Source organism: Ostrinia nubilalis, chromosome Z (genome assembly GCF_963855985.1).
Source record: "Ostrinia nubilalis chromosome Z, ilOstNubi1.1, whole genome shotgun sequence".
Taxonomy (NCBI): Eukaryota; Metazoa; Arthropoda; class Insecta; order Lepidoptera; family Crambidae; genus Ostrinia; species Ostrinia nubilalis.
The window spans coordinates 12,228,083-12,242,499 of NC_087119.1; the positions used below are offsets into that span (position 1 = coordinate 12,228,083).

General features: G+C 33.5%; 1 protein-coding gene and 1 long non-coding RNA gene across 5 annotated transcripts in view; both read right to left on the bottom strand.

Annotated features, from left to right (window-relative positions):
- Positions 1-14,417, bottom strand: part of LOC135086772 (uncharacterized) — a 371,747-nt gene that overhangs the window by 102,439 nt on the left and 254,891 nt on the right. The window lies entirely within an intron of this gene.
- LOC135086761 (insulin-like growth factor 2 mRNA-binding protein 1) overlaps positions 1-14,417 on the bottom strand; it is a 110,196-nt gene that overhangs the window by 51,231 nt on the left and 44,548 nt on the right. The window contains exon 1 of one of the 4 annotated variants that reach the window (XM_063981548.1): positions 6,660-7,297. The exons of the other annotated variants lie outside the window; for them this stretch is intronic. Within the exon in view, the coding sequence (XP_063837618.1) occupies positions 6,660-6,754 (95 nt within the window). The 5' untranslated portion in view covers positions 6,755-7,297. Of the gene's footprint in view, positions 1-6,659; positions 7,298-14,417 lie in introns of those variants that run through there. 4 annotated transcript variants of the gene reach the window in all.

The window sequence follows — 14,417 nt, forward strand, 5'->3', positions numbered from 1 at the left end:
CGTAATTCGTACCGACAATAAAATTTTCAAATGTGGGGTTCTCAAAATGTGGAGTTCGCAAAACGGGGATTTCTCAAAAAGGGGAGTTAGCTAGATGGGGACGTGTACACTTTACCAACAAAAATTAAACATTTATAGTCCATTCAGCGTAAGAAAGTGATTATGACACTTCTATTTAGTGAGGCGCTTCTTGTAAACCTAATCGATATTTTTTAGAATCGATAATATTTTCTTAAGAAATGTAATGGACTTTTTATTTGTTTGATTTTTTATTTTATCTAAGAAAAATTAACATTACATATCTAAGAATTTTAATTATCTGGATATGGAATAAACGTTGTTACACAATAAATCAAAAATAATTAAATATTATACATTTTATTCTTTAAAAACAACAAACAACTCGTGAAGAAATCGCATAAAACACAACCGGCCATACAAGGCAAACGCACACGTACTGACTGACCTTTGATCTGCCTAAGATAATAATTGTGATTCGATGGTGAGATGACCACCATACCGATTATTGATTGGTTGCGATTGTTCATGTCCATCCCTATGAGCAAAAGTTCCGATTAACGCATTATGCAATTCATGTAATATTTTTTCACAAATTTTAATATAATAAACTAATAAGTATTTGAAATTATTGTTTAGGTTAATTGAGAAAGATTATTAATTGTTATGTTGGAAGGATAAAAGCACAAAAAGTGATTGATGTTTACACCTCAATATTTTTATTCTTAGGAAGTTGGATTCATGAAACGAAATGTTTTAACTGTCTAAATTACCATCTTAAGCTGAATGAACTATAAGTACCTACTTTTAAACAGTTTGAATAAGAAGAATAAGAATAAGAAAAACTTTATTTGACACAAAAAAGGAAAAAAATAAAAAAAAAACAGAACAATCCCTTTGTTCTGTTTTTTTTTTACTTTTTTCCTTACAGTCTAATTTTTTAGAACTCAGCAGAAATGTCATCAAAAATGGCCAACTGACATAAAAATATTTTTAGTCTGTGAACTAGTGATGCGACAAAACCTCTCGTTAATCGCGAAGTGAAATTATAGTAGTACTTGCGTATCATCGCCGGGTGATCGTCAAAATACTAAAAATATGCAACAAAGTCGCAACATTGAATGTGAACTGATTATGAAATTTTCGAGAACAGGAAACAAACTGTTAACTGTATGCACAGATGTAATCAAAAAACATACTGGACAGTAAAACAATCAATGATATCCATAAAGTTATTAAACTTCAAATACACTCGACATCAAATAAATCGCACCTCGCGCGACAAGCACTTTCAAACGTATGCATCCCCACTTACCACCAATATTGGCACCATTTAAAAGCCTAGTTCTAAGCTTCATTTCATTAAAGGAAAGGTTTTTACCCCAAAAATGTATCTTTAGAAGGATCCAGAGTCACTTCTTCAAAAAATAGACAGTTACGCTTGAGCCAATTTTTATGGCTACAAAACTGTTAAGTTGGGATTAATCGCTATCCATCTGTTAAAGAGGACACGTGTGATCATTATTTGGTTTTATAATAATAAAATTTGGTCAAATTTATCCCAGAGGTGAGCCCAAAGTGAGGTCTTTTTTCAAGTCACATTTATGGTATATGTTAATCATTTATTAAGAAATTAAATGTGTTTTTCTTTAAGGATATTTATTGGGCTTTCAAATAACACCAATATTGTTGGGGCACCATGATTATGTCAGAAGAAAATCTTTAAAGTTTGCGTCGCGGAAGGTGCGGTTTATTTGATGTTGAGTATTGCAAAAAGTTCTGTTTGACAGTGTTGCTACTAGTGACATCTCGCTCGCTCAGTTCTTTGTTGCTCTATTCCGCTAGGGAGGTAATTTAAGATGCTATCAATTGAAAGAAGATTTTTATTTTCTTTTATTTTATTTACTTATATAGGAAAATAAGCAATGGAACAATACGTAAGCATAATTGCATAAAAAAAAAGTAAAATAATTTCGTTTAAATAAAACCGACTAAAAATTAAACTGACTCCGAAAAAGTATACACTAAAAGTAGAAAAATAATTTTACGTTATCTCCAATATTGTCGAAGTAATCGCTGGAAAACTAAACAAAGTATCGTATATTTTTTATTTCAAATTAATCAGTAATCGGAATAAGTGAATACTTAAAATAATATCGATTAAATTTACAGATTATTGTCTATGACTCACAGATTACAGCACTGATGTGTCAGAGACAAGTCATAGACAATATGGAGATAACACATGATTTTAAACGTCAAGTCAATTTGACAAGTCTCACAAATTTTCTTCGTCCACGTATTTTGCTAAAATAATTTGTTTCAAAGATTGATTTCAAACTTGTTTAAACGTGAAAATAAAGTTGGTTTCATGGACTTGTTAAATAATGTGTATGATATTATGAACACGTAAGTGATTATGGTGTAATTGTGGATGAAAGTGTTTGTTTACATCTCTGCTGGATTCTAAAAAATCAAGGTATAAAACTATACACGCATATTTTTGTGCCAAAAAGGCGCCCGCTCAGCATTAATCGAGCCACGCGTGCATGCACGCGTGCCCCGACGCTGGTTTTCAGCGGGAGCCTCTCCAACCAACATTATAAATAAAAATAAAAAAATAACATTAAACAAAACAAAACAAAAACAGAACGTTGACAAAGACAAAACATTGACAAAGAGGGCGCCACTAGCACTATTTAGCACAATGGAATGACGATCATTACTTTGATAAAAGCACAATAAAAATATTATTTGCAAATCAATAAGAAAATCAATAATATAGAATGACGTTTATGCAAGTTTCATCAAGATATCTCCAAAATAGACTATTTGACACCATTCCCCAATAATTCGAAATCACAACTTTTTTTAGACACTTCATTCTGGCCTTAAAAACTTAATTGATTCAAAATTACCTACCTGATTTTTGGTTGCATTATAATTGAAAAAAAAAAAAAAAAAAAAAGTGAGGACATAATAGTGACGTCACTTACTTGTATTGCCATACAAAATCTATGGGAGTCTCGTTTTGACAGTTTTAAAAAGTACGTCAAAATCCGCCAGATGGCAATACGTAGACGCGAGGTCCAAATGCTGCATGATTGGTTATTTTTGACATGACATTGACAGATATGTCAAAATCCACCAATCCATACAGCATTTGGACCTCCCGTCTACGTATTGCCATCTGGCAGATTTTTCAGTCGCGAAAACCCTCAATGAGTTATCGCTAAAAAACTAAACAGTATGTATCGTAAAAAATAGCGTAAAAATGCTCATAAAATAAAAACTAACCAACCAAATTAAATTTTTATGGGACCAAACCATTTCGTGTCGAACTAACAAAGAACCACGTAAATATATCTATAAAAAAGCTCGAATATTTACTATAAAAACACACTTTTTTATAGTAAATATATTTTTTCCACAAAATATCGTCCACCACGCCACAATGATCAAGTACCCTGTTTCGAACATAATTTTATAATTATAGATGATAATTTAAGTGTTATTATCAAGTTTATACCCCCCAGTAGATAAAGCTACAATATGGCATGTACCTACCTTCTTCATTATCAGACTTCTTGAAATATATTCTATTAACTATACAAAATTATATAAAAAGGTATAAATTAAATAAAAACATATTTTAATTTGTGCGCGGATAAAAAAAATATCCTATATCAGTTAAATTATGCATAAAACCATTGTATTAGAGCCGATTGTACTTTATATCCCCATTTAGCTAACTCCCTATTTTGAGAAATCCCCATTTTGCGAATTCCACAACATTATGAGATATCCCCGTTTTGAGAAGTCCACTTTTTAGACATCCCCATTATGCTATTAAAGGAAAATTTTAACCTATCAACCAATCGATATTAGTGTACAATGTTGGGTTATAATATTAAAGCACTTAGCTTTTATGTAAGTAGGTGTGTTGTGTAGGTACGGTACCCGTACCGTAGCGGTTACGTTGTTACCGGCGAATCAAGCTTCCCGCTTGCGTTCGAGATAGGGTTGCCAACCGTACTATAATATATAGTATTGTACTATATTTCGGGTCTGCGTACTATATACTGTTGAAAAAATATATAGTACGCAAAAATACTATATTTTCAACACCGACAAATAAACAAATCCTTCATTTAAAAAAAATAAGAACGCGCCTTTAAAGTAACTTTTAACTGTTAAGATGGTTAAGTAACCTATTGCGCACGTACCATTTCCTTTGATGAGGTCCGTGTACATACCCGATAGGCGATAGCGTGTATCCGAACACTTGCGTAACGAACTTCATCATTTCAGCCATAGGACGTCCACTGCTGAACATAGGCCTTCCCCAATGCTTTCCATGTTGATCGATTGGTAGCGGCCTGCGTCCAGCGCTTCCCTGCTACCTTTACGATGTCGTCGGTCCACCTTGTAGGTGGACGTCCCACGCTGCGTTTTCCGGTACGCGGCCTCCATTCCAGAACCTTTCCGCCCCATCGCACGTAACGAACTGGTCAATGTCAAATTGACAACGTAAATTTTAACGTCGTCAAACGATATTTTGGTCTGCTTTATTTATCGGCAGAATCGTTTTCAACTAGATGTTGTTATTTCTTTTGAAAAGTTGAAATCTTATATAAATTAGGTATGGAAAGTGGTAGTGATAACGAAAGTGCGTCAAATTCTATTGCGCCGCTAACGCCGATTAAAAAACGAAAAATACCAAAAAGACTCCAAATAAAATAAACCGGAGTGGAAAAGAGAGTATGACTGGATTACTGAAGATCCCCAAAATATACAGTGTGAGTCACGATAAAGTGCACATATGAAAATATGTGAAAATAGACCTATTTTTTTCGAGAAAAAAGAGGTCAAAAATTTTTTTAGATTTTTTTTAAAAAAATTATAGAATTTTTTTTCTTCCAATTACTTCTCGTAAAGAAAACGTAATAACTTTTAAACTAAGAGGTATATCCTGATAAAATAAAAACAATAATAATACTAAATAACAGGCAATACTAATAAAATACATAAAATACCCAGAAAATGCCAACAAATAATAAAAAATTATACTTTTTGAAAAAAAAAATCTGCTTTTAAATTGTTTTTTTTGGTTATTTGATCAATTTCTCCAAAAAATGCCCCTTTAACAGATGGTTTTTATTGCTTTGTATTATTTTCTATCATATTACTTTTGTAAAACTAAAAATTGCATGTCTCTATCCTTATCACAACATATTATGTCAATTTTAAAATCGGCGTTAGAACAACGTAAAAAAGATATTTTTTTTGGTTACAAAACAAAAAAAATGTTGCAATCATTAGAAGCAAAATCCCCCCCACAGAAAGTTATGGAATTCAAAAGATTTTTTTGCTATTTCTTGATAAATGTTTAGACTATCTTAATAAATGGTTTGATTTCAGTGAAAGAAATTGGTTATTTAAAATCCAAAAATTAAATTTAAAAAAGGAGGTTTCATTTAATGACTGTGAGACAATTATTAGAAGTTCTAAATTTACAAGAAAAATTGAGTATCAAAATGGACGACCTATACTCTGAAATAACGATATTGAATGAAATCTTTGCTAAATTAAAAGACTGTAGTGACTTTACTGACAAAACTACAGGCCAGAAATGGCAGCATATTTTAAAAAATACTGAAAATGACTTACCAAATTTATTTGAAGTAATTTCATTCCTGCTCTCTATTCCCGCCACTTCGGCATTTACAGAAAGGATATATTCGGTTATGAATTCGAAGTGGCGAGAAGAAAGAAACAGAAGTAAGTAGTGTATCATTAATAAAAAATGAGCTTTTGATTTATATTAATTTAAAAATTGAATGTGACAAAGCATATGACACTTTTATTTTATACAAAAAACTGTTACACAGCGCAAGAACTGCAAAAAAATATACAATAGTTTTTATAAAAATAAATAATTAAAAAATGTATATTTGTCTATTTTTTTGTTTTTCCCATAAAATACTATATTTTTTTTAAATGTACTATATTTTTTTTCACCTTATTTTGGAAAATACTATATTTCGCTGATGAAATGTTGGCAACCCTAGTTCGAGACAAAGTAAAAGAGAATATACCTACGTACATAATCTACTAGTAATATTGAGAAAGTCATCGGGAATATCGAATCGATTTTTTTATTAATGTTTGGCACAGCGCGAGCGCTTATAACATATCTGCTTTTGTTTTTATATAATATCATTGTTTGGGACGAATAGAACGAAAAGTCAAAGCGGCCTTTGATTATTTTATCTAGTTACGGTGTCAAGTGATAGAACGCTAAACTACCTTCGGCAATTTTAAATTCACGAAACAAACACTCGACGAATAGTAATAAAGTAGAAGCAACAGGGCTCTGTGTAGGTATGTATCGGTAGGTATAGGTATGTTGGCCATTAGGAAGGTAATCGCCATCTTGTAAGTCAAATCGATCGAGCACAGAGTAGGTAGGTACTATGTGGGTCATATAACCAATGAATCGTTCGTATAATACGAAGTCTTACAAAAATTTATAGGGGGCAATAAATTATCTCAAAATTCAGCAAATTAGGTACTGAACATTACACATTATAGAAATCTATCAGCTACCGGACAAAAGATTATCACTGATTACTACTAACCTTTGATCTTGGTGGTCATCTTGTTCGAATATTTGATCATGGTCCTCTTGCGAGAGATTTAGCTCGCTAAATTGTTGTTCCACAGAATTAGCCATTACACTGATTAATATTGAGATGTTCAACAACAAAGCACTACACACCGATTATCAAACTTTGGAAAATTACGATTGTTTGGAATGCTATAATTTTGTAACACTTGTTAAATCATAATCGGCAACTTTATTGATTCATATCATCAATCGAACTGACTCGGAGGAGGACGATCGATGACAACTATATGACTTGATTATTGCCGGCCGGTACGCACACACGTGTTTTCTTTGATGCCAGTGTTTATTTTTGTATTACATAATCTGATATTAAAGAATGTATTTATGAGAATGGAACCGATTGCAATAGATGCTAGCGAGGTTTCGGCGGATGGCGTCGCCGAGCGAGTGGCGGCCTCGCTCGGGAAACAATGTGGAGAAGGGATGGGCGCGAATGGCACGTGTGCGCCAAGCGTATGGATCGTCGGCTAACGAGATCACTACTCAACTGAGCTGCCCGGCTCTGAAGTGACGTGCGTGACTGAACGAAGCGTACGACGCGCCGACTCAACTCGGTCCTCCGACCCGTGCAACCATTTCGTGTTTGATTTTGTTTGAGAATGCGCGCGCTGGGCGTGGCTCAGATCGGGGCCCGCGGGGAGAGCGCACCTCACCTTAGTGAAGCGCAAATATCGATTTTGCGTTCTATCGATTGTTATTGTGGTAATATTCAGTTGATCTATACATTAATTTAAAATAGGTATTAAAATTGTAACAAGAGCGATTTTTGCTTTACACTATCGAAAAATAAAACCGAGAATACACTAATAAAGTACGTATAGTCTGATTTTTAATTCCACGGAGTTTTTTTTTAATTAAAAAAGAACCATTCTTGAATTTAACGTTTCAATTAAAAAACTAAGACTTAAAAATGTACTGATCATTTCTAAACGGTTATTTGAATTTTTATTATCATATTTTTCAAGTTTCAAAAAAAATTGGGACATTATTTTTCTATTACTGGACTCCCTTGTCAATAATTCATAGGTTACAAACCTTTTTTTATGAAAATTCTTTTGTTAGTAAAATCTTCGCTACATAAAATAGACAATTTAACAAGATGCCAATTTTATAATCCAAGTTGATTATGGTGACGATAATGATGATAGATTTCGTTTATGTTAATATGTTGTTTTACTGTACTCACAAAACACACAATAATTCATTCTTGTAAGTTGTACTTGATGTAATTTCATTTCATATTTTTTATTAATAATTCAAAGCAAAAAAGGTTTCTTACATCTGAATTGTCAAAAAATGACAGCTGTCAGAATTCCGCCGAATTAAAAATCTGACTAACACTACTGATAGTACTGATACTAAAATTGTAATTTAGTAGACATAAATACCATGTACCGCGTGATCGTGCGGTTTATTTAGTATTTTAGTCCATAGCGATTAGGAACATTTTGTTCGGTGCAACTACTTGTATTGTAATCATAAGAATCTAATTGAGTATGCAGTCATTGGCCTTTTAAAGTCAGGAACTTCCAAATGGAACTTATTGTATGCGTACTCCACAATTATTTTTACACATTTGATATCAATATTATAGTTGTATTATAATAGCGCCCGATTAAAGAATAAAAAAATAAACAGGTCTTAGAACAAAAAAAATACGAATGCATGTTTGGTCGAATAAATCACAGGCGGTACGGGCACATAAATATTTTAACTTTATTTAAGATGAACTATCTCTGTAGCTGTTGCCATCGTTTTTTTATTGCATAACTGTTAAAATACTTTCGAGATTCCCATACAACAATAAAGGTCGCACGGAACCCTTCGGGAGCGAATCCGACTCGCACTTGGCCGGTTTTCTAATTGCCGTCTACGGCACTTCTAGGTTTGACTTAGACAAAGGCCGAAATAAAAAAACACTTCGGGGTTAGCCTGAATACCTTGGTCCACAGATAGGGATAGAATAGATACAGCAAGTAGCTCGTCAAAGCGTGCCATTTCGATATGTCCAAATGGACATACATGGTCGAGTGATGTAAACGTTGTTATTTTAAAATCGATTTACTCAATCGTAACACTGGATCCTTAAGAAAACGGGTCACTTAGAAAATCCTATACCTTCAAAATCACCTGACCCAACTTTATGAAACAAAACATATTGGCAAAACTATGCATTTTTATTTATTTTACATGTATTTAAAATAAAAAGCTTGAAGTAATTTGGTCTTTATTTTAAGAAACTACGTCAGGCACCTTTAAAGACATTGAAGAATTTATAACTGACCTCTTTTCATTGTGGTTTAGTGTATTTATTTGTATATTATGCAAGTTAAGTAATTTAAACAAATGGAATTATGAATTGACTTTGATATGGGTATAATAAGCACACTAAATCTAAATCTAATATAATCAATTATAAATAGGTATCAAAGGGTATATCGGAACATACCCAAAATCGCGAGTGCACTGGTAACTTATGTCACCGTGACAGTATTTCTCCATAGGTTAGTATCAATCACATAATTATAACTGATGACTAGTGTTAGTACTTATCTTACTTAGGTTTTCGATATTTTAATTAGCCTATTTTCTAATCATGTACCTAATTGGCACCCTACGCTGACTCGACCCGGGGGAGGTGCTTACCGCAACTTCGGTCACTCTCCGCACGAGTGCAAGTGCATGTGGATCATCTGCCACTACCTAAGGATGCTGTTGTGTCACTCCTCCGCACTCGGCTCAAAAATGATGCCACTTTGTTCCTTACGAGGGACTGAAAGCCGTCTGTTCTTGCCCTCGCAAACATCTGAAATGCACCACAAAAGCGTCCCAACATCATCTTGAACACATTGTTATATTGGATACGAATAGTATTTAGCGATCTCTTGATACAGCCCATTCACAGACTGCCCGTGTACAGATTTTGACAGTATGCTATGTTATTTTGGCGTTATTTTGACATGGTCTGTACAACGAGCGAGCATATTTCCAAAGAACGCGGCCCTAAATATTCATTTAAAAAAATTTGTGTTTTTTTTTTATTCTTTATATAATATTTTTTCTTCCAATTACATCTTGTAAAGAAAATGTAATAACTTTTAAACTAAGAGGTATCTACACTAATATTATAAAGAGGAAAACTTTGTTTGTTTGTTTGGTTGTAATGAATAGGCTCAAAAACTACTGGACCGTTTTTAAAAATTCTTTCACCATTCGAAAGCTACATTATCCACGAGTAACATAGGCTAAATTTTATTTTGGAAAAAAATAGGATTCAGGGATCCACGCGCGCGAGGCCGCGGGCGGAAAGCTAGTTATAAAATAAAAACAGTAATAATGCTAAATAACAGACGATACTAAAAAAATAATATAGCCAGAAAATGCCAACAAATAATAAAAAATATTATACATTTTGAAAAAAATATGTTTTTTTTGGTTATTTGATAAATTTCCCCAAAAAATGCCCCTATAACAGGTGGTTTTTATTACTTTGTATTATTCTCTATCGTATTACTTTTGTAAAACCAAAAAATTGCATGTCTCTATCCCTATCACAACATTTGCTATGATCGCTTGAACAAAGGCCTGCCACAACATTTTTCTCCGCTACAAGTAGAGACAATTTTAATTTTAACTAAAATGCATATTTTACTTCGAAATCTTTTGTTTTTATTTGACATGTAACTTTCTTTATCAAAATTACAATTCTAGAGCCACTTTCAGTTGCGTTGTTAACGAAGCGTTGAATGGCCTGCCCGGAGAGCCTTAGTTCAAACGATCATTGCAAACGTTGTGATAGGTATAGACATGCGATTTTTAGTTTTACAAAGGTAATACGATAAAGAATAACACAAAGTAATAAAAACCACCTGTTATGGGGGCATTATTTGGAGAAATTTATCAAATAACCAAAAAAACACTAATTAAAATGCAGATTTTTCTCAAAATGTATCATTTTTTTATTATTTGTTGCCATTTTCTGAGTATTTTATGTATTTTTTTAGTTTCGCCTGTTATTTAGCATTATTACTGTTTTTATTTTATCAGGATATACCTCTTACTTTAAAAGTTATTACGTTTTCTTTACAAGAAAAAAAATTATATAATAAAAAAAAATCACAAAAAAATTTTAGACCTTTTTTGTCGATAAAATAGACCTAGTTTCACCTATTTTCATATGTGCACTTTATCGTGACTCACACTGTATAAGGAAGACATATTTTTTTTTTGGCGTGGCGAATATTTTTAACGAGTTATCTCGTTGATCATAATAATATAGAAGAGCATGTTCTATGGAAAAGGCTTATGTTCATAATGTATGAAGAAAATGAGCACGCTCAAGCTAAAAATCTCAATTCAAGAATCGACAGAAAAGAAAATTGAGTCTTGCTTTTTTGTGTAATATTTCTTTCCAAGAAAAAAATATTTTTGGTAATGACTTCTCTCACAACAAGATTCTCGATGTGGACATGGTAATTGTTCCTGCCTTACTCAATTCGCCATAAAACTATAAAGGGTGATATTATTTAAAAACATCGACAATAGAAAAGAGACGACGAGTATGGGCAATCACTAAATTAGAGGCGATAGCAGTTCGTGAAGTATATTTGTTACTGGGTCCGTGTGACGGCGCCCCGCGCTCATGCGTTTTCCACAGCGCTCGGCCGGGGCCCGTGGAGGGCGGTCGCCCGACACCGCCTACTTCGTCTGGTACAGGCGTCGCCCGCCTCGTGTCCCGCTTCACCTTAAAATTATTTGTCGAGACATCGTAGGTCCAAGGAGAGCAAACGCCCTTCAAACGATGTGCTGCCCTTGTTCAGTAGATTGACATAAAATCTAGCAAAAATCTGAAAGAGGGCACTACCTCACAAAGTCCTCAAGGTAATATTAATTTATTACTTACGCAATACGAAGTCGATCATAAAAATACTTAAAATAGATAGATTCATAAATTCACATAAAAAATAAAACTAATACCGGTGCTAAGTCGAATCGTATGGACGTAAATTGCAAAGAAAGCGTCGCGTTGCTGCGCATATGCGACGCGTGCGTTCCGTACGTTCGAACAGAGCGTATCTACTACACTGAGCTCAATTCTAAAATGCCTGCCTGCACTAAAAGCAACCAAGCCACGTCACTGTGTGATTCATTTAGTTTGGCAAAAATTACATCGGAAGTGTGTACTTACCTACTCACTACAATAGAAAGTGGGGAGTCTGAAGATTATGACATTTAGAACCTTATTAAATTTTAAAATAGGTAGGTAATTTTGTAGCCGTACTTACTGGGTACGGCTTCAAAATTACCTACCTATCAGTATCGATTGGCACTGTCCTTTGACCTACAAACTGCTCCAATTTTTCTTCTCGCGTGTTTTCAACCGCTTTTTAATATTAATATCAAATATGTCTTTAGTCAAATAAAATAAATTTCAGACCCAGATAATGATTGGATAGCTAGTTACGAGCCGCCAAAGTTTGACAAAAGTACAAACCATGATAAAAAATTCAACTTGGAATTCGATTTAAAAAAAAATTAAAGGTGATAGTGGATTGCCAATGTTCTTAAAAACATCTCTAGCTTCTCTTTTTTTCAATGATATATCACATGTAGTAATCAGATATTTAAATTCGTCAAAAATTCAGTTTAGAGAAGAAAATGGAACAATAATACAAAATAATATTTTTAAGATCATTAGCAATCCATTATCACCTTTAATTTTTTTTAAATTGAATTCGAAGTTGAATATTTTATCGTGATTTGTACTTTTGTTAAACTTTGGCGGCTCGTAAATAGCTATCCAATCATTATCTGGATCTGAAATTTATTTAATTTGACTAAAGACATTCGATATTAATATCAAATAATAAAAGCGGTTGAAAACACGCGAAAAAAAAATTGAAGCAGTTTTTAGGTCAAATTTCGGAAAAAATTCAATGAAAGCAAAAATATCAATTAAAAAAAATGTAACCCACTTAGAGTCAAATGGGCGAACTTGTATTCTTAAAATGACCTTACCTATCTATACACCCACGAAGTTTGTCTAACCTTCCGCCAAACACCCTGTAGAGTGCTCGGAGACTCTCCCGAGCACGGGTGGAGCAAGTCGTACCCAGTACCCACCTTCGGGCCTATAGGGGGGGCTACTTATCCCTTAATTAAGTCATATCCAGTCATACAATTTCTATTTTTTTTAATTACCTATGGATAGATTACGTTATTCTGATGAATAAATACCATTCTAAGTTTTTCTTTAAAACTGATAGTTTGGCTGGAAAAAAATATTTTCCATCCACATAGTACGCCGGCTGCACTCGGTTCCGTCGTAGTGACGTCACCGTTACCGCGCCGGGCAGTCAAGAACTTTATTTAGTAATTAATTTGGCCATTACTTCGTTAATTTTTTCGTAGAACAAACACTTTTGGAAAGTATATATTAAGGATTTCTTAGTCCTAAAAATCTGCATTAACAACTAAAAATCGAAATTATTCTCATTATGACATTACCATCCCTGGGTTCATAGTCTAGTGCTAGCGCAATCGGGCCTCATCTAATCTTAATATTATAAATGCGAAAGTAACTCTGCCTGTCTCTCTTTCACGCCAAAAATAGTTTTTATCCCGGTTTTTGAAACAGGGACGCGCGCGATAAAGTTTATCTGTGACAGACAAAATTCCACGCGGGCGAAGCCGCGGGCGGAAAGCTAGTTAATAAATAATTTAATAAGTCACTCGCAGTCTCGCAGAAGAATTCTTTAAATGCGTGCTGACCGCGCGCGGGGGATGCAAACAATAGAATAAAATTTAAGAAATGACCCACTCAACGGCTTTGGAATAAATTTGTTGATTCACTTCACAAAAGAATGGTAACTTTAATTTAATTATCTTTATTTTTTCTAGGGAGACGTCCAAGCCTGGTTCGGAAAGTAATTTATTTTAATCATGAAGTATTTCATACATCAAATAAAACTTAAAAACCTTCTGTGTGATTAATTGCAAAAACAGCCTGTATTCACATCAGGCCACAAAACCAATTTTGATGATTTTTGGAAGTAGAATTTATAATCAGGCCTAAAATAGAATAGGATCATGTTTTTATAGATTTAAAAAACATTAATTTTATGCTGTTTTTTAAAAAAATATTGGTACCTAGATAATTTAATCTTTTAAGTCAAGAAATTAATTGGTAAAGTCAAAGTCAAAGTCAAAATTTCTTTATTTGTTTACACTAATAAATAGTTCTTACAAATCGTCATATGCTCTTAAAATATTATTAAAACTTAAGTAACTTTATTCAGCATAGGTAGGTATATAAAGTAACTAATTACTGCAACTGGTATTAAAAATATAACATGGATCAAAGAAATCAAATATAATTGTATCACTGTAATAAAATAATAATATGCTACTACAACTACAAATACAGCGCAACCGAATACGATTGGCAACAAGCTTGGAATAATTTGCGGATCGGTCGTATCGTAACCTTTGTCGAATACTAGTTCCTTTACAAAAGAAATCAGTTGAGAGCAACTCAAGGGCTGCGATGAGTTTCTAATTGGACCACCAAGGATAGCGTTCGGGGACCATCCGTCTCGAAACCCCGAATCAAAAACAATGCCTATATTGGTACGGACGGCAGCACATAAAGGGAAACCCTGGCACCTTTTGTGTATGCGTAATACGGGCGATTTTAAGAAATGTAGCT